At 35.8% G+C, this 21,837-nt stretch overlaps 1 protein-coding gene across 4 annotated transcripts; it reads right to left on the bottom strand.

Moving 5' to 3' along the window:
- Positions 1–516: 516 nt before the first annotated feature.
- On the bottom strand, positions 517–21,560 carry ZUP1 (zinc finger containing ubiquitin peptidase 1). 4 transcript variants are annotated; one of them, XM_065911512.1, is made up of 11 exons: positions 21,281–21,560; positions 19,542–19,663; positions 18,803–19,378; positions 15,474–15,584; positions 13,564–13,685; positions 11,529–11,697; positions 7,873–8,061; positions 7,417–7,582; positions 3,749–3,900; positions 2,467–2,687; positions 517–758 (listed from the first exon to the last, which is right to left on the bottom strand). In XM_065911512.1, the coding sequence occupies exons 3-11, from the start codon at positions 19,362–19,364 to the stop codon at positions 711–713; spliced, it is 1,740 nt and encodes a 579-aa protein (XP_065767584.1). In that variant the 5' UTR covers positions 19,365–19,378; positions 19,542–19,663; positions 21,281–21,560; the 3' UTR covers positions 517–710. The 4 variants fall into 4 exon arrangements, with proteins under 4 accessions (XP_065767584.1, XP_065767583.1, XP_065767585.1 ...); XM_065911511.1 differs by lacking the exon at positions 19,542–19,663; XM_065911513.1 differs by lacking the exon at positions 19,542–19,663 and having other exon boundaries at positions 21,333–21,560.
- Positions 21,561–21,837: the final 277 nt, after the last annotated feature.

The raw sequence follows: 21,837 nt of genomic DNA, 5'->3' as shown, positions 1-21,837 counted from the left end.
AACTGGCCAGAATAAGATTCTTGCTTCAACCTTAACTAGCAAATCTAACATGAAACTGAAAGATTCCTTCTTACAGGACACATTAAACATAAGACTCTCACAGTTATATAAGAGTGTAAATATTTAACAAAAGCAAATTACTCTTTTCAGAACTATGCCTATGAAGTATTAAGGTTCTTTCTATCTAGGGAGGAGGGAATTTCATTACATATATATTAATAACAGAATAAAGCAGAATGCTCTAATGGTAAGAGCTTGGAGGTGAGACAGTCTGGGTTCACATCTTGGATTAGGGCCACGTTCTTGGGCAAATTACTAATCTCGCAAGTTTCAGCTTCCTCACGAGGCTAATAACAGTATTTGTCTCACAGAACTATAAAATATTTTGGAAATCAAACTAATTAATACATGCAAAATACTGAGAATACCTAACATGAGTTAGAACTCAACAAATAGTTATATGACTATAACACAAAACTAGTTTCTGAAACATGAATAAATCAAGAAATACAAAACTCACAATGCAAGCAAGATATTTTATTGGAATAATTACTAAACAATGAAGCACTAAAGGTATAATTTAGGCATTTTAGAAATTAAAATATAAATGGAGTATTTAGAAAATCCACAGATTCATATGTTGCATTAAGATTAATACCAGAATTTGGAAAACAAAGTAAAATTCCACAATCACTGCAATGCTGACTTCTTCAAGGGATCTTCTCAGCTGTAAAGACTTGAGAAGCTTGTCTCCTAGCCTTGAAAAGAAATTTTAAAAATGTTAAGTAAGTGAGAAGTCAATTAATTAAAATATGCATTATCATCTAACATCAAAAAAACTGAAATCTGGGATTTTTTTTCTAGATAATGAAAATCCTGTAAGGAATAGTACAACTTCAAATTTAGGAAATCATTTTAAAAGTCAAGCCATAAAAAATTAAAGAAAATTTGAGATAAAGATAAAACGCAAAAAAATTTTTTAAAAGTCACCTTTTTATGGAATAATGAATCAAAAGTAAAAATCTGGCTGAAACTCAGAGAGAGAAAAGTAAAAACAGGGAAGGAGAGATAAAGATGAGACTATGAGCAGAGAAATACCACCAACGCCTCACTTTCAAGACCAGAAGGACAACAGCCAAATAAAATACTCAGCTAAACTCCATCTTTGTATCTAACCTCATCTGTGATCTCAAACGTTATCTGTATATTGGTGAACAAGTATCTTGCTTTTTCTAACAGTTTAAATTAACCTCTAACTTTATTCAGCCAAATAAACGATAGGGTTAAAAAAAAGGAATGCAATTTTTGTATTTAAGTCATTGCAAAGAAACCTCTTTGCACAAACATTTGCAAAGAAACTTATAATTAAATTGAAGAACTTCTTCAACAATCCTTGCCTTTATATCCCAAGTTGTGAGGCTACAAAGATTACTCTCTCTAAATGAAAGAGATCTCATTTCAAACAATTTTAGTCCTTTCCCTCATGATCCTATTATTCTCTCTAGTGCGGTGTCTCTTCTCCCTTTGAAAGTGAAAGTGAAAGTCGCTCGGTCGTGTCCAACTCTTTGTGACCCCACAGACTATACAGTCCATGGAATTCTCCAGGCCTGAATGCTGGAGTGGGTGTGTTCCCTTCTCCAGGGGATCTTCCCAACCCAGGGACTGAACCCAGGTCTCCCACATTGCAGGATTCTTTACCAGCTGAGCCATAAGGGAAGCCCTTCTCTCTTCAGAGGGAAACAAATGTGGAGTACGCTAATAGGGACTTTTTCTCTTTAAGATTAGAGAACTGTGCATTTTCTAGATTTGATATGCTACCATATAGCTTCTGTTTATACAAATGCAGGGGTTCCACTTCCTAGGAATTTTTCTATAATGTACTGCTCATCACTTAAATGCAAGGGATAAAGAGGCAACACTACTGGAGTTAATTTCTGGAATTGTATATATCCACTAAGTATTATGTGTATGAACAGTTCTTGAATCTGAAAAACACGTCCCTCAGAGAACTTAACTCTCCCAATAGTGTGATAATTATATCTCCAATAGTACATCCAATATATTCAAGTGCCTAACACAGAGTCTCAGGAATCTCTAGAATCACATTTAATCAACTAAGACCAATATGAGCTGGAACTCCTTGGATTAAGTTAGACTTTCTTATCATACTGTTGCCATTTTCATTACTCCCCTGATAATCAAAATTAAGTTATGTATTATAAAATTAAATATTTTTATGAAGTTCTGAGCAAAGTATTTGACAATATTTGGGTATCATCTGAAATTTAAAGATGTCCATTCTGGAATTAAATGACGTAGTGAACAACAACATATCTTTGCCAATCTAATGTTACAGAATGAGGTGTTAGGAGTTACAAAGGAATAACATTGATTTTTAACTTAAAAATTTTATACTCTGAAGTTCAACTTGTCCAAGCGTCACATGAAAAATATTTAGATACTTACAATTTTCTCCTCTGAAGAAAGCACACCTTCTACTGCCACTATCTGGTATTGTTTATGTTTTAAATTCCCCACAAACTTCCGTAGTTGCTTGAGACTGCTAACTTCCATGTCTTGCTTTAAGAGTTTCTGCATTTCTCGAGAAGGACATCCAGGATCAAATACCAGTAAACATAATGTTCGGTTTTTTCTCTCTTCAATTCCAACAACTGTTCGACTATGACCTATAGAAAAATAAAAGAGTACCTATATAAATATGACAGAAATACCTATTTGAGCAGCTACATATAGGTGTAAGTTACTATATACACACACACATATATATAGACACCCTATATATACTTTTTATGTGTGTTTTGAATATAAATACAGTCAGTCCCTCTGACATATTGGTTATCTGAGTCCTTTTCAGTTCTCAGACACAAAACTTTAGTTCTACTTCCTAACCTCCAGTTTTCTTTTGTTCAATTTTAGTTTTCCAAAGGTTTCATGGCAAAATATTCTACTTCTACTATGCCAAATATTTTAGTTTCCTTTCCTAATCCCATTGTCCTTTTTATTCAAGTGATCTCAGATAAAAGGATTTGAAATTTAACTGATGGAGAACAAAAACTCATGGTTCCAAAAGGTAAACAAAAGGTAATTTATATATAAGAGAATGTCAATGGGAAGGGCTTAACTTTTATGGCTTATATTCTGAACAATGAAATTCCTAACATTTACTTGTCCTTCTTCCTGTCAATCCAAATCATCCACTTGACATATTTCATGAAACACCCATACATCAGGCACTGTTCCAGGCAGTTAGTGACACAAAAGCAAACAAAACAAACACGTCTGCTTTCATGGAGTTTACATTCTAATAGGAAGAAATACTCCATAAACAAGGTAAATGAGTAAAGTCTATATATGTTAGCTAAAGCAAAATAATGCAGGGAAGAGGGTAAGGAAATGCCAGTGCTAGAGAGGGATAGAAAAATGAGCTAAAAAATTTTAAAGGGTGGTCAGGGAAGGCCTCACTCAAGTGAGAAAAGTCCTGAAAAAAATTAATGATGAACAATAAAGGAGGAGGTAGCCCTGAATCAGGTACCCCCAAAGATATCAAGGATATCACTCATTACTGCAATGTATTATGATGACGATATAGCTCTAAAAATCAGAGTAATGTCAGTATGCTTCTCTCATTATCAGAATCTTAACATACCCTAAAGCAAAAGCTAATTAGTTGTCTTATATAAATAAATCACCTTATAAGTTACACTCAGTATCTATAAATTATACTAACCTTGATGCTGAAGATAGATAGGAGGTTTAGATGTACACACTACTTTTGGACTTCCTTCGCTCTCTGAAGCATAGTAGCTCAATATCCATTCGAATAAGCGAGGGTGTGTACCCAAAGGACCAGTTGACTTGTGAAAGTCAACAATACGACATCTATAAAAAAATTGACAAAATGGATTATTTAGAAAATACTTTTAAAACTTTTTTATCAATGGAGTTATAAAATGCAAACATTTTTAATTAATTTTACTTCATCATTATTTTCCTAAGAAGAAATAAAATTTTATTATTTATCTGAAAACTGTTATTTTAGGAGGAATTTCTTTAAATAACAAGGTTGATGACAGCTATCAAAGTTACAAAAATTTTCTCACACAGAAAATCTCCCTTCATAGTAAATGAGAATCATACCTGATTTTAAAGAGTCTACATGTAACCTGAGACATGGGGACTTTTACTCTAAAGTCTCTAAACCTGATGATTAATTAGAAGTTGATTTTTGATTCCTCAGCGGCCATAAGGAGCTATCAAAAATATCCTAAATATTTTTCCTGTCAGTTCTCTCAAATTTCAATAATAGATAAGAAAAGAACACCTGTAAAGGTCACAGAAAACCTGTGTGTACCCCCATCTATACATCTATCTATCTACTATTTGGCAACAGACCATGCTGGTACTGTCTCCTCAAGAGGAAGTCAACCACGAATAAATCAAATTATTTTAACCAGGAGTATTATTTACACTTCTCAACAACTATTTTAAAAAGACTGAGTATAAAGGAAAGGAAAAACAATTAAAAGCTTTATTTTCCCTTTAAAGTATAGCACAGATATCCTATTCTTGTCTTGTTTGGCCATAAAGTTTCCAAATACACCCACATTGTACTAGTTGCTATCTTCAGCGTCAGCAAGTTTAATGCTGATAACTTTCAGCTGATTACTCCTGAGCTTTAAATACTGAAATGAACTTCTGGAAAAGTTAACAAAAAGTAAGAACAGTGATCTTGGGTTAGCAGTTGACTACAGGTTTAGATTTAGAATTAGAATAGTATTCTATGGATAAATTCATAGAGAGCCAAAGGAAGACATTTAAATAACTAGTAAACAAATTGAGGGTATAGTAATAAAAAGGCTTTACAAAGAACTAATTTATTTCAGGTACCAAGAAAACAGCTTGATATATCAGGTACTTTAAACAAAAATTTTCCTTTCCTTAAAAATTACTTAAAATACCAAGAGGAGTTGGGTGGAGAGGGAGGTGGGAGGGGGGATCGGGATGGGGAATACGTGTAACTCTATGGCTGATTCATATCAATGTATGACAAAACCCACTGGAAAAAAAAACACACACAAAAAAAGCTCAAAACATGATATAGTATAAACAATCTGAAAGTGTGAACAGACTGTCAAAAAGGAAAAGAAGAAAAATTTAAAGGGCATTAAACAGTCCTTTGAATTTAATAATTCAAGAAAGTTATTATACACACATTCATTTTTCTATTTAAAATTTAAGAAGTATTTTTATCTCTGAAATAACTCATATATAGAAATGATGTAAAACACTGGCAAAATGACTTGGAAACAAACATAAAAGGAAATATACAGTCATGAAGCTTAAGGCAAACTTTCTATTAAAGATGATCATAAGCATTTATCTCTGATGCCTCTTGAAAGCCCAACAACATAATTCTGAAGGAGAAAATGATTTAAACACCTATGGAGAAAAAGAATAGGGACTGACAAGAAACAGCCACACATTTCTGGAAAATGGATAGCAGGAGAGAGGAAACACAAAAGTGAATACAAAGAAACAGAGACAACTTTCTTAAAACCCAAAAGAGGACAGAAGTTTAGTGAACACCAGGTATTGGGTAGGGTAGTACTGAGGCTAAAAACAGAGATTAATTGGAAGGTTGAATAAATAGAGCAAATCAATAATCAACTCCTCACCTCTACTGATGGAGGAACTACAGGCAAGAATGGACTCTGAGAAAAGACCTCTCTCTTATACTAATAGTTGACATCTCCAACCACACAGCAAACTTCCACCTGAGAAATGAAGTTTTCTCAACTACAAGCTCTATGAAACCCTACAGGACTGCCAATCAGCTTTTTTTAAGTGCTGCATTCTTCACTTTAGGAAAAACAGTAAGGATTTTTAAAAGTTAGAAGAAAGTCTTCTAAAATGAACAGACTAAAATAAATAGACATGAAACTAATTTAACATGGAGGAAACAGAAAAATGCAAGGAATAGAAAAATTTTACAACCATAAAAGGCTGTGATGCTATGAAATTACTCTTTAAAATTGAAAAACATTATAGTTAAATTAAAAATTTCAATAAAGTACTGAGGAGATAAAGTTGAGAATCCAGATAGTAAAACAAAAAGCAAAGATCAAAAAGTGAGACACGACCAGTGAACTCAAAAAGTCAAAAAAGTTCAGAGGCCAACAAACAGGAGTGCCAGAAAGCAAAATAAAGAAAATGAGTGGAGAGATCATACTCATCAAACAACAGTGAACCCTTAAGCCCTTACGACATGCCAGTCACAGTCTTAAGCACTATATTATCACTACAACTCTACGAAGCAGTCATTTACATGTTCTTTTTTCAATGGTGGAACTAGGGTACGAACAAGTCAAGTCATAGAGCTAGTAAGCAGAGAGCTAGAATCAGCTGAGGGCAACTTCACTTCAAAACGTCTAAGCTCTTATCCACTATGTGCCTAGTCTCTCAGTCACACCCAACTCTTTGCGACCCCATGGACTGTAACCCACCAGGCTCCTCTGTCCACGGGATTCTCCAGGTACGTCTTGCCTTCTCACTAAGTAATACTAATTGTTAGAAGCCAGTAGAGGAATGATGTAATCTGATTCATAAATGATTTTGAGTTAAGAATAATACAGCAACACAAACTATCACTCAGTAATAAGACTAGGCATCCTTTCTTAGGAAGCTAATAAAGGAAGTGTTCAAGTAAAAGAGAATAATCCAAAAACGAGAAAGACATGGAATCCAGGAAAAACTCCAGGATCCAATTCAACAGAGTGAAGAAATACTACATGATTAGAGCTATGGAAAGGATCTAGAAGCAAACAATCCAGGCTACAGAAGAGGACAATCGGCTTCAAGAAAAATATCTCCAGGAATAAGGAGTACCTCAGATTACACAAGTGGAGTTATCTGTAAAAACGTGAGCATGATGCAGTCAAACAGTAAAAGGGAAAAGGAAAGGCGATTCTTAAGGGAAGCTTTAAAAAGCTTTTCGGGAAAGACATAAAATCATCAGTGAATAACACTTACATAGTTGACTCTAAGTTAATAAAAACTGAGATTTAACTGTATTATAAAAAGTGAGGAGAAACAGGTGGGAGATATAAGGAGAATGCAACAGACAATGTCTAAAGCTGACAAACCAAGAAAAAGCCATGAAAGCATCTTATTATTTTTTTTTTTTTGAAAGCATCTTATTTAAAAACAATGAAAGTGACAGCGTCTCTAAGAAATAAGACTTGAGAATAGAGAAGAGCAAGAAACAGGGTATGTGTGGTTGGTTTTCATTATAAGACTTTCATTTTATTTTTAAACTATTCCTTTGATTAAAAAACACAAACAACAAAAACTTCCTAGATATGACAATAACATTAACTTGGCTTTTTAGGTACATACTTTATCCTTAGGGAGGTGAGAAGGGTATGTATTTCACATGCTCCAATCCAGGCCTTTGTTCCCTGTAACCTGTTATTAAGCTGAGAGGCACCCTGGGGATCAAAACCTTCCTTCCAAGCATCTTCAATCATAGACTGAATTTTTGGAATGCAAGGAACTGACATATCTAAAATTATACAAAGCAAACATGTAATATGACAATTACTAAAGTACTGAATAATATTTAGCAGTACATCACATATTCTACAAGAACCTATCGTTTTTAAGACAGCTATTTCTGACATCTGCTATATCATTTTCTCTTTCTACAACCAGAATGAAGATTTTTAATGTAAATATCCACTAAAATACATCTTTATTAAAGCTATTAATTTTAATATGCATACTATATACTAATTCATTCCACATCATATGTACTTTATTAGATGGTAAATTCAGAGTCTGTATTTCACATACCTTTCAAGCTATCACCATAAGCATCATTTTGCAATAATGATGAAAGCAGCATTTGGAAATTTCTGTAACCACAACCCCAACCTTTATCACCAAATGATGAATGAAAGTGATCCACTCCTGTAGAAAGCCACACACGCCTCACATCTGTGGCAGCATTCTGATAATACCTATAAAGTGCTTCCATAATTCCTAAAGTGGAAAAGAGATTTAGAAGGTTTAGAAGGGTATCACCTTTCGATGGATGTCTCATACATTTCCAGTATCAATCTCTTTCTCAAGGGCACAAGTAAATCCTGCCAATTCCGTCTTCTACCTTTTTACTGACATAGTCTTAGTTATTGTCCTGCTTGTTTTACACAATGCAAGGTTCCTAACACTAGCATATTACTTATTATGTTGAATTGAAATTGTTTGCCTTTTTCATCTTCTGCATCTGCAGAGCCTAGCACATGAAAGTACACTGCTTAACTGTTTATAACAGCCAGGATATGGAAGCGACCTAAATGCCCGTCAGCAGACGAGTGGGTAAGGAAGTTGTGGTGCATATACACCATGGAATATTACGCAGCCGTTAAAAAGAATTCATTTGAATCAGTTCTAATGAGATGGATGAAACTGGAGCCCATTATACAGAGTGAAGTAAGCCAGAAAGATAAAAATCAATACAGTATATTAACACATATATACGGAATTTAGAAAGATGGGAACGATAACCTAATATGCAAAACAGAAAAAGAGACACAGATGTACAGAACAGACTTTTGGACTCTGTGGGAGAAGGCGAGGGTGGGATGTCTCGAGAGAATAGCATCAAAACGTATATTATCTAAAGTGAAACAGATCACCAGCCCAGGTTGGATGCAAGAGACAAGTGCTCGGGCCTGGTGCACTGGGAAGACTCAGAGGGATCAGGTAGAGAGGGAGGTGAGAGGGGGGACTGGAATGGGGGATACATGTAAATCCATGGCTGATTCATGTCAATGTATGACAAAAATCACTACAATATTGTAAAGTAATTAGCCTCCAACTAATAAAAATAAATGGGAAAAAAAAAAAAAGAGAAAGTACACTGCTGAATGAATGTCCTTATCTCTCCATTATACATTCTGCTGGACATCATTCTCTCTGCTCAGTTCTAATCAATTTGCTCCCAATTTAAAAACTTTATTATGGTTTATCACAGTGAGTTGATTTTTATGTGATATAATTACTTCCAATTGGCATAAAAAAATACCAAGATCTACATGAAGGAATTGTTTTTATGTACACACACATATATATATAACTTTTTAAACTTTCTATTTTATATTGAGTATAGTTGATTAACATTAACAATGTGATAATTTCAGGTATACAGCAAAGTGATTCAGTTATACATAATTCTGTTCTTTTTCAAATTCTTTTTCCCATTACTACTATTATATAATATTGAACAGAGCTCCTAGCAAGTAGGTCCTTGCTGGTTATCAATTTTAAGGGTATAAATATTTAAAGACAATATAAAGGGATATGTTTATGATATCAAAGATGGAGGAATTTCTTAAATAAGACACTTAAGACACAAGTAAAGGGAAAGACTGAAAAATCTGATTACATTCAAATTTATAATTCTGCCTAATTAGAGACACCATATACAAAATGTGGGCTTCCCTGATAGCTCAGTTGGTAAAGAATCTGCCTGCAGTGCAGGAGACCCCGGTGCAATTCCTGGGTCGGGAAGCTCCCCTGGAGAAGGGACAGGCTACCCACTGCAGTATTCTCGGGCTTCCCTTGTGGCTCAGCGGGTAAAGAATCCGCCTGCCATGCGGGAGACCTGGATTCAAGGCAAATTATAGATTTGAAGAAGAAAACTGTTCCTCATATAATCAACGAAGAATTAATATCTTGAATACTTAATGGACTTTCAAAAATCAATAAGAAAAAGACAAACAACCCAACAGAGATGAGAAAAGGGACTAGGTTATTTACAGAAGAAACAAGCTCAGGAGTCATCAGAGAAATACAATTAAGAGATGTAGCTTACCGTTAAATGGCAAAAACCTAAAACGGTCACAGTATAAAGTGTGAGTCAAAACACACTGACCTAATGTAGGTTACAAACATTCTAGAAAACAACTTCATAATACTCTTAACAAAATTAATTATGCAAATGCTCTTTAACCTAGTATTTCTAGTCTGGATGTTAAAGAAACTTTTGAGGAGGAAACCTGTGCATAATTTTTAAGAATAAAACACTGGAAACAACGTAAGTCATAAAAGCAAATTCTATTCAGCAAAGTGAAAGCAGCACAGTTGTAAGAATCAACATATTTAAGCAAATCCAATCAGAGTATACACACTGTACACCAACTTACACATAGTTTAAAATATTAAAAGATTATATAGTATTATGGAAACTTAAAAACAAGATAAAATTACTAAAACATATATGAGACTGATAAATACCAAATTCGGGATGATGATTCCCTTTGCGGAGGAGGAGAAATTAGAAATCAAAGAGGGGTACACAAGGGGTTTAAAATATGTATAAAAGGTTTTACAGCTTAAAAACATTAAGTTTCATAAAGACTGGGTGGCAGGAACAAAGTTGTTTCCATATAATCTTTTTTAACTATACTAACAGATATGTTTTTTAAAAATGTGAACAATATTAGGAAAAAATACACTCTTTGGAACAAGGCAGATCTGATTGTGAATACCAACTGGGCCAATAACTAGCTATGCAACCTCACCTTGTGCTAGTTTGCTTCAGTCATGTCTGACTCTTTGCAACCTTCTGGACTGTAGCCCTCCAGGCTCCTGTTTATGGGATTTACCAGGCAAGAATACTGGAGCGGGTTGGTTGCCATGCCCTTCTCCAGGGGATCTTCCCAACCCAGGGATTGAAACTGTCTCTCTTTTGTCTCCTGCATTGGAAGGCAGGTTCTTTACCACTAGCGCCACCTGGGAAGCCCAACCTTACCTTAGGAAAGTAATTTAACCTCTCTAAGTCACAATTTCCTCATCCAGAAAAATCTAATACACAAGATTTTTCTTTTGAGAGTTACATGATACAATATATATAAAGGTCTTAGTGTCTAAAACTATACTGAACAATATGGCAGAAATTATTTGCATATGGTTATCTGAACACCTGAAATGTGGCTTGTCCAAACTCAGATAGTCTGCAAACTAAAATACACACTGGATTTTAAAGAATGTACAAAGATTGCAAAATACTGCACTGATAATTTTTAATACTGATTACACATTGAAATATATTTTGAACACACTGGAAAAATATTAAAATTAATTTCATCTAGCTTTTTAAAATTTTTCTAATGTGACTATTGGAAATTTAAAATTATTTATGTGGTTCACTTACATTCTACTAGACAGCAATTATCTGGAAAATAGTAAGCTCTCAATAAAAACTATTCTCAAAGGTCCATTTTCAAATGTCAAGTAAATTGATACAAGATAAAAGTGAATCATTTACTATAAAAATAAAAGTTCAGGAGTTTTAAAACAATACACAAAAAAATTCTTTGAATATATGGTCTCACCTAAAACTATATAAACTGTGGGTTGTGAAAATCAAGCACAATTCAAATAATCCTATTACTTCAGTGATGTATGCAATATTAAAACCATGATTTGGATGTTTAAATACTCACCAGACGTTTTTGTTTTTCCATCATCAACACCAATAGCTAGTGATTCCATCATATCAGCTTTTCTTCTATGAAATTCAGATGGATGCATTCTTCCCCTATTTACTTCTATCTCCATATTTCGTAGCTGCTGTTGTTTGTACCCTCCAGAATTATCTAAACCATATTGTCTCTATTGAACATAAAAACAAATGACTTAATTTTTAAGTCCCTTTACATCAATGAGGTGAGAAATTTACCACTATTTTATGTATCTGGAAATATATTTGGAAACATTCTGGTTTATAGACTTCTATATGAGCCAACTTACAGATTTTTATGAAAAATGATAATACAACAAAAAAATCCCTGAGTTAATAACAGGATTTTGTAGAGAGCCTTTCTCTATAAACAACCATCATGGCAAGAGACTCGTTTTCCTTGAAGTAGGGAAAGTAGAGAATCCAATCTTACTAATGGTAATGTGACAAGCAGATGAGTTCTGACCATACTGCTGATTTTTTTCAAGACAACCTGTCAAGGAACCTGTACTTGTTACTTGGTTCCTAGGCTAGCCTAAAAAGGCCTACTTAATCCACAATTCATTCAGGTATTCACTCTATGCAGTAAATGAACTATGTTTTTTCACACTGACAGAAAATCTAAAATAATATGTTAAAACAGCCCCTACAAAAATATTTCTGAGATCTAAACAACTAACCTGCAAAGTTACATAATAAACTTATACTCTCTTAAACACTGAAAACTTTTTGTATTGATAATATAAGGTAGAGAAGATATAGGAAAAGTCAACTTTTTTTCCGCTGAATCTTGGTGAGAAAATAATTATGCAAATAGATGAACCACAGGTGAGAAAAATAGCCTAAATTAGATATTCTAAAGAAAGAATAGCCCTGTGCAAGAAATGAGAGGAAAAAAAGTTAGAGGTCAAACAAGTTCAGGAAGATTATGATATGTACAATGCATATTAGTATATTAAAGACTTTAAGAAGACATCAGGTACACAAACCTGTTTAATTGAACATTTTCAAACCTATTCATTCATAAATAAACCCTTTTTATTCACACATTATCCTATAAGCACATACAAAAAGAACACTTAAAATATATAAGCATTATTAGCAAATGACTACATAGTCTACAGCAAGTTAAGACTGAAAAGAGTAGAAAAAGCTGTTAAAATATAAAAGAAGCTACCAGTTTAGTTCAGTAGATACTACCATTCACCTAAGATTGGCTCAAACTTCATAAAAAACCATTTTCCATTAAAAATGGTTCTTTCAAAATTCCTGAACTGCAGTCACTAAAAGAATTTAAGGCTCAAGAGACGTTAATTCTAAGTTTATGTTTTAAGTATTTATACAAACATTTAAAATTCTGAGTCTCAATTTCTTAGTTTTCTCCATTAACATGGGTTTGAAAATAGGCTTCACCATTTAATACTGCCGAATCCTGAACCAGTTAAGCTACATAAGCACTCTGTTTCCACTTCTTCATCTGCTGTTCAAAAAAAAATCTAAAATAACTTCATGGAGTATGGAAGACTGTAACATACTTTACATCAGGGTCCCCAACCCCAGGGCCACAGACGGGTACCAGTTCATGACCTGTTAGGAACCAGGCCGCATAGCCGGAGATTACCAGGAGGTGAGTGAGCAAAGTTTCACCTGTATTTACAGCTGCTCCCCATCACTTCCAGTACTGTCTGAAACTTTTGTCAGATCATCAGCAGCATAATAAATATAATGCACTTGAATCAACCTGAAACCATTCCCCCTGCCACTCCAGGTCCATGAAAAAACTGTCTTGGTCCCTGGTGCCAAAAATGCTGGGGACTGCCACTTTAAAAGAAGTGTTTACCCCAGTATGTAAATGCATACTTATGAATGGTGGTTGTTATGAACTATAAAAAATATATGTAAAAAATATTTTGTATTATAATAAAGACAAAAATAATAGGCTGAAGTCTTAACAGTATGTTTGAAAAACAAGAACCCTAACTAAACCAAAATAATATAATTATTATTAATCTTTGTACCTGCAGCTTCTGAAATTCTTCCACTTCTTGTCTTGATTCTTCAGATCTCCTCTTTCGGTCTTCTTCTTGTTGAAGCTGTTGAGCCAACTCTAGATCTCTAGAACACTGCACTCTATTCACACCTATTATATATTTTTAATGTTTAGAATAAAAGACTGCAATCAAGTCTCACTTATATGTTAGTACACATTTTTTTAACGGAGTAAAGGCTATTATTTTGCCATTTATTCATGACTATGATGTCATAGAAACACTGAGTATAAATCCAGCAGAACTTAAACTGCCTCTTTAAGGGTACAATCTCCACTTAAATCACTAATATTCACTGAGTGTTTAGGCTGTGACAAACACTTCTCATTAATTATCATTAATTATCTCATTTGGATCTTCATAACAGTTAGGAGGTATTATTATCTACTGAAGAAACCAAAACTTAAGAGAAATTAAGTAGCACCCTGGAGTGGTGTCCCTCATAAATACATATAAGGCAGATTGGTTTTTAAGAGAAATACTTGGTGGATGGGGGGGCGGTGTGTGGAAATAATTAAGAGAATAAAAAAACAAGTCAGCAAAGTACAGATATTAGATCATAACCTAATGTCTGACCTCAAGCAAACAGTATAACTTGCCCATTTTGTTCTCTATCCAGTGTCCTACACAACCATTATTCAGTGCCCTCTGGCTAGCATCTCCTTGATCTCCCAATTTGATGGTTTAATTATGTATCTGAATATTCTTTCTTTCCCTTCAAATCTCTCAGCCTCTGATACCTCTTCCTAATTGGTCCCCACTTCTACTGGTGGAAAATATGCAATCCAATACTGATTTTTAGCATACTTAAGAGGTTATCTACAGTGATTTGCTCAGATTCACCTCAGACTCCAGCCTATGGAGTACACACAGCCCACGTGTAACCCTATGGAGGTTACAGAGTAACTCATGTAACCATTCAAAGCTTGGGTCTCCCTGGGGGCTCAGTGGTGACTCAGCAGCAGCAGCACACAAAGCTTATCATAAACAAAGAATTATCAGAAACTCAATTTCAGAGTTATTCTCCCACAGTAATTAGTAAAGAACCAACACAGTGAAGAACTGTTTCATCTTTACTCCAGCAATTCTCATCTTGGTATTAGGCTGAGTGGTCGGTATAATGCTATCCATGGACATCACTAACTGGTACTAGGATCGTTGATAATGAATACTAGAAACCTCTGCATTGACAGGAGATATCTATGTACCTTAAGGAACTGATATCCAGTAGAACACAATTGGTTTCTCTTTTGGTCTACTTTATATTTTGTTTCAATGGAATTGTGAAACTCATATAGGATCTTTCCACTTCTAAGGCACCATCATGATTACTTAATCAATGCCACTAGCAAAAAAGATAGGGGAACAGAAGAAAACTTTAGAATCTCTTATAAAACTAGTCAGTGGTAAAAAAAGAAGCTAGAAGAGTAGTTGAAAATGTACTTGAAAAACTTTGAAGTCACATACTTCACATTCTTTTTAAAATTACATGTGCCATATGGCAGCTTCTGAGTTCATGAACAATTTTTACTAATAAGATGTTAAATTCAATTAATTCCAGCTGCTAAAAGAATGGCCTCAAATTTCAAATCAAACAAATTTTAAAAATGGTACAATATGTCATTATCTTCTGATGTTCTGGGTCAAAACCCTGGATGCACACCCCAATTCACTTGGTGGTCACACCAGTTAATCCTTTACAATCTTTTCTGTGCAAAATTTTTGACAAGTTGAAGCTGCATTAAAATTTTTTAAGGGACAGATTTATTTTTAACCAATGTGTTTTCTTCCCCTCTATAACACTAATCTAAAAAGTAGATAATGTCCTAGGAAGTAGAAATTAAATCATGACATCCTTATCTTTAAACATATAGTCATACCTTGTCCAAAGCTGCTTTCTTCCAAATGCAAGTCAACGTGTTCCTGCAGAATATGGTAGTTTGTACAAATAAGCCCACACATAGGGCAGTCATAGAGTAGTTGATTACAGTCTGTATTAGAGATATAATTTAGTTGGTTTTATTTTTAAAATCTTTAGATTTTTCACATCAAGTCAAAGACTGTCTACTACTCACTAACTTTATTAAGTAAAAGCTCTTTGTAGTTAGACTCAAAGCAATTTTCTACTTCTAGATGAAAGACTGAGCATAAGCACAAACCTCTTCTCACTACAGTGAAAGAAAACATTAACAATAAATATTCAGCTCTGTAGTCAAAATAAGAAAAGTAGAAAGGGAAATCAAATGGTAAGTAGTGGTCAGTCTAAAAATGGATTTTGCAGGCTGGATTTTCAGCACCCTCCAAACTAAGTGGTGATATGCAGAATTCAAGCAGTCGGCATAAAGCTGGACACTGGGATCAAATGCCCTAGTTGGGAGCATAAGAGCAAAGAGCTGCATCCATTAACCAGCATTGCAGACAGACAGGTACAACTTGCCCAAGAAATGGTACCTCTATAAGACCAAGACCTAGCTGATACGGGGTATAGAAGATGTTATTAGAAAATTACAAATTAAAATAAAACAACACTACATACATATTAGAATAACCAAAATCTGGATAGTCAAAATCTGTATGATCAAAACTCTGGTTTTTCCTAGTTATGTATGGATGTGAGAGTTGGACCATAAAGAAGGCTGAGTGCTGAAGAATAGATGCTTTTGAACTATGGTGCTGGAGAAGACTTCTGAGGGTCCCTTGGACAGCAAGGAGATCAAACCAGTTAATCCTAAAGGAAATCAACCCTGAACATATCGGAAGGACTGATGCTGAAGCTGAAGCTCCAATACTTTGGCCACTGGCCACCTGATATGAAGAGCCATTCTTTGGAAAAGACCTTGATGCTGGAAAAGACTGAGGACAAGAGGAGGAGTGGGTGACAGAGAATGAGATAGTTGGATGGCATCACTGACTCAATGCACAGGAGTTTGCGCCAGGGATATATTGAAGGACAGGGAAGCCTTGTGTGCCACAGTTCATGGGGGTCACGAAGAGTTGGATGTGACTTAGTGACTGAACAACAACAACAAAATCACTGACAACAGCAAATGCTGGCAAGGACACGAGCAACAGGAACTCTCATTCACTGCTGGTGGGAATGCAAAATGGTCCAATCACTTTGAAAAAGTCTGGCAATTTCTTATGAAACCAAACACACTATTACTACATGATCCAAAATCACGAATTCCCTTGTGCTCACCAAAATGAATTGAAAACTACTGTCCACACAAAAGCCAGTACAGTTTATAGCAGCTTTATTCATAATTGCCAAAACTTGGAAGCAACCAAAGGGACCTTCAGTAGGTGAACAGAAAAACTGTGGAACATCCAAAAGATGATTATTCAATGTTTAAAAAAAAAGAAAAACCTATTAAGCCATAAAAAGACAGAGGAATCTTAAATGCACATTGCTAAGTGAAATAAATCAATATGAAAAAGCTACATGGCATATGATTCCAATTATATGACACACTGGAAAAGGCAAAAATATGGAGACAATGAAAAGATCAGTGGTAGCCAGTGGCCACAGGGAGGGAAGGATGAACAGGTGTAGCATAGGGGATTTTCAGGGCAGTGAAGTTATTCTGTATGATACTAAATACTAAATGGTGGGTTCATGTTATTATACATTTGTCAAAACCTGTGTACATCACCAAGAGTGAACCCTAATATAAACACGGACTTTGGGTGACATTGACATCAATGTAGATTCACTGACTTTGACAAATGTATCACTTGGTATGGGCTGGTTGTTGAATGCCAGAGGAGTTTATGAGGATACAGGGACGGGGGGTACTTGGGTACTCTCTATACTTTCTATTCAATTTTACTGTAAACCCGAAACTTCCCTAAGCATTTATTAAAATTCAAAACACAAATATATGCCCTCTCCTTAACCTTTCATAAAAATTATTCAAATGAATCAGACTTAAATGTAAAATTCAAAACTTCTAGAAGATAACATGGGAAAGGTGACCTTGGGTTTGGCAGAGTTTTGATATAACACCAAAAGTACCACCCATGAAAAAAGAAATCAAATAAGGCAAACTTTATTAAAAGTAAAAACTTCTGATCTGTGAAAGACACTGTTAAGAGAATGAAAAGACAAGTCTCAGACTGGGAGAAAATATCTGTGAAATATTTGCAAAAAAAATTTGCAAAATCCAATAAAGGACGTGCATCCACAATATATAAATTATTCTTAAGAGTCAACAGTATCAAAGAGACACATGATTCTAAATGTGTATGCACCAACAACAGAGCCTCAGAATACATGAAACAAGTCTGATAGAGCCTAAAGGAAAAACAGACAAATATACTGGGATATATAGATATATAGAGATCATGATTGGGAACTTTAACCTCCATCCAAAAACCGGTAGAACAGCTAGACAGGAAATCAATAAGGACATGGAAGATCTGAACACAATCAAACAACACACTCTAACTGACAAATATAGAACACTTGATCCAACAACAGTAGAATATACATTTTTTTCCTCAAATGTCTATGGAACATGTGAACATGTGCTAAGACAGACCACATCCCATATCTTAGGCCATAAAACAAGTTTCAACAACTTCAACAAATTCAAAAGAACGTAAATCATAAAGTTTGCTCTCTGATCAAAAAAGAATCATAGTAGAACTCAGTAACAGAAAATCAGAATCCCAGACAATCCAGATGCCACTGGCCTGGTGGTAAATAAAAGAATACCCTCTGGAAACTGGTCTTCCCTGTGGCTTAGATGGTAAAGAATCTGCCTGCAATGCAAGAGACCAAGGTTCCACCCCTGGGTTGGAAATATCCCCTGGAGAAGGAAATGGTAACCCACTCCAGTATTCTTGCCTCGAGAATTTCATGGACAGAAGAACCTTGTAGGTTACAGTCCATGAGATCACAAAGAGTCAGACAGGACCGAGCAACTAACACTTTCATTTTCACTTTCTTCCTCTGGAAACTAGACTGTGAGTCTACTTCTCCTCAGAAAGTTTCTACAGCTATTTTCGAAGTAGATGAAACATGTATTGTTGGCATCAAAACTCTTTGCCATTATAGTAGTTTCATATTATAGTAATGGCAAATGAGCAATGCTATAAACTGAAATTAAAAACACACTTGCAGTAATCTTATTTACAAACCAACTTTTGGGATACTACATATTAAATTGAGACTAATGCTACTTATTATATAAAATGAATACTTTACCTTCTAATGGAGTGTCTAAACGATCAGCATGCTTTGTTTTCACATGAGTTTCCATATCTTGACTATTATCTTCTATTTTTCCACAGAATGGACATTCAGGAAGACTGTACATTGTTTCATAAATTGATTCTTTAAGTTTGGTTCGGTCAGGCTGTTTTTCCATACTTTTCAGGAATTTCCTAGATTCAGTTAAGTTCTCTGAATAAAAGTCTTTATGTTTTAAAGTACCATCCTTTGGCAGGCTTTGAGCTGAAGTCTTCGGCTGATTAGATGCACAAGCTGAATGAATACCTGAATTAATGTTTGCTCTACACTGTAGGCTGCTGTCCTTCCTGTTATCAGAAGTTCCATACTGTACTGTATTGATCCTCTCAAAGTTTCTTTCTAGTTCATTTTGCTCAAAATGAGCAGTTTCAATATGAAAACACATTTCATCATAATTTACACCTGACAACTTGCAAAATGGACATATAACTTCATTTTCCATGTGAACAATTAGGAGGTGAGCCTTCATGTCTGGTTCTGAGGATACTGTTTCACCACAAATATCACAAGATAGCATGGTAGAGCAGGTAACTAGAAAAGAATACAATGTTTATTTATGTTAGAATACATGTTATTTATGTTAGAAAGTAAGAGCTGAAAAACAAGAAAATACATTTTATAAAAGGATTTGGAACAACTATATTTGTTATTTATAACTAGATTATTTAGATGAAGAAATTTTCAATGTCCTTACTGCTGCTGCTGAGTCACTTCAGTCGTGTCCGACTCTGTGCTACTCCACAGACGGCAGCCCACCAGCTCCTCCCTCCCTGGGATTCTCCAGGCAAGAACACTGGAGTGGGGTGCCATTTCCTTCTTCAATGCATGAAAGTGAAAAGTGAAAGTGAAGTCGCTCAGTCGTGTCCGACTCTTAGCGACCCCATGGACTGCAGCCTACCAGGCTCCTCCGTCTTCAGTGTCCTTACTGTTCCTCAAATATACGAATTTATTTATAAATCTCAACCAAATCTTCACTACTGTATTTCAAGTTTATAGTTTGGATAAAACAAAGGCAAAGCGAAAGTGAAGACGCTCAGTCATGTCTGACTCTTGTGGACTGTAGTCCATCAGGCTCTTCCATCCATGGGATTTTCCAGGCAAAAATACTGGAGTGAGTTGTTATTTCCTTCTCCAGGGGATCTTCCTGACCCAGGGATGGAGCCCTGGGTCAGACTCTTTACTGTCTGAGCCATCAAGGAATCTCTAAACAAATGCAATGATACTGCATATTAAAATAAACAATTTTTCAAAAATTTCAAAGTGTGTCTGGACTGAGGTGAAGAAAAAATAATGTATATAAACTCGCCCAGGTAAAATAAGCCAAGTAAGAGAAAACAAAGAGAAGAAACCTTATCAACCAATATATGTAAATACAAAAACTTTTTAAAGTTATTAATAATTAGCTGCGCAAATAAACAAAGTTCATAATAGCAGTTAACAGTTAAAGAGTTTTACATGTCAAACTAATTTAAGCACCATTACTATCATTCTGGGATTCACTGATGGCTCAGCGGTAAAGAATTCACCAGCAATGCAGGAGACGCAGGTTGGATCCCTAGGTTGGGAAGATCCCGTAGAGGAGGGCATAGCAACCCACTCCAGTATTCCTGCCATGAAAATCCCATGTACAGAGGAGCCTGTCAGGCTATAGTCCATGTGGTTGTAAGGACTGAATTGACTGGGCACACACGATCATTCTGAATGAAGGAAACTGGCTCAAAGTCACCAGCACCAAAAAATGGTTAGCCAAAATGCTAACCCAGTCAGGCTCCAGAGCTGCACTCTCCACCCAAAATATAAAAGCACAGTGAGCAGAGTTAAAAAGAGCACTGATTCCAGAGTCAAGAGAACTGGGTTATAATCTCAGGTTTCATAATTTTAGATGAGACACCTCACCTATCTGAAGTTCAGCCTACAAAATGAGTTGTACTGAATCAGAAGTCACTTCTCGGTTTTACAAAGTTCTGGCTATGACACAAAAGTGATTTTGCTAAGACGTTTTTTAAAAAGCAAGCACAGTCGCAATCTTTCTATTATCTACACTATCTTTCAGCTAGAAACTGTTTTAAAACAAACAGAAAGTGAAAATAAGGAAACTATCCCCACCATTTAAATAAACTTAGTTTGGTAAGATCCCCCAACTTCCTCTTTCCCCTCCCCCGCCCCCCTTTTCCTCAGACAAGTGAAAAGTCTCTGATTTTGATGTAAATTCTCCCAAACCACCAGTGCAAAGAACGTGACAACCAGAGAAGTTTCTTCCTTTCCTGGGCCGGGATACAGCTAGACCCAGAAGGGTGTGCCTGAGCTCCCCAACACGTAGATCAGAACAAGTGGATGACAGATGTGTGGAGGTCGGCGAGAGGTGCCGGAGCCTGCCTAAAGGTCCATGCCAACGTCCCAAGGCTAGAACATGAATCCAGTCCCGATACTAACTGGGTCAAAGCGCTGGGCCTAGGGATCCGGGGCTGGGATGCTCAGTTCCTACCGGCCTGGCGAGCCGGCCGCTGTCACACAGCCCTATTCTTGGCTTCCTCTTCGGATGCCGCAGCGGATGCCGTCTGGCTCGCGGGCAAAGGAGTGCTGCGCGGTGTCGATTACCTTTCCCGGCCTGAGGTAGGCCCTTCTTTTTACCCAGAGACTCACGGTTAACCGAGAAGAGAACCAGGGACTCTGAAAAGCCTCAGCCTCCAGACGCAAATTCAAAAAAGCTTTTCCTCTTTCCCCCGGAAGAGAAGGAATCCCAGCATGACCCTCTGCACGTTAATCTGGGTCGTAGTGCATTCTGGGAGTCGTAGTCGTTTTCCCGTCAAGGTTCCAACGCCTAATTTAAGAGGAGACACTAGACTCAGAGGTCTCTATGAATGAATTCCCAGGTTGGGTCCTAAGGCATTACACGAATCCACAATACCTATCTAGGGCCTGACTGAGTAGCACTCTATTACATCATCAATCAAGGACTTATAATGTTACAGCGTGCCAAACTCCTAACT

Source organism: Muntiacus reevesi, chromosome 19 (assembly GCF_963930625.1).
Source record: "Muntiacus reevesi chromosome 19, mMunRee1.1, whole genome shotgun sequence".
Classification (NCBI taxonomy): Eukaryota; Metazoa; Chordata; class Mammalia; order Artiodactyla; family Cervidae; genus Muntiacus; species Muntiacus reevesi.
The sequence above is the reverse complement of the archived record's forward strand: the minus strand, read 5'-3'. Positions and strand labels throughout refer to the sequence as shown.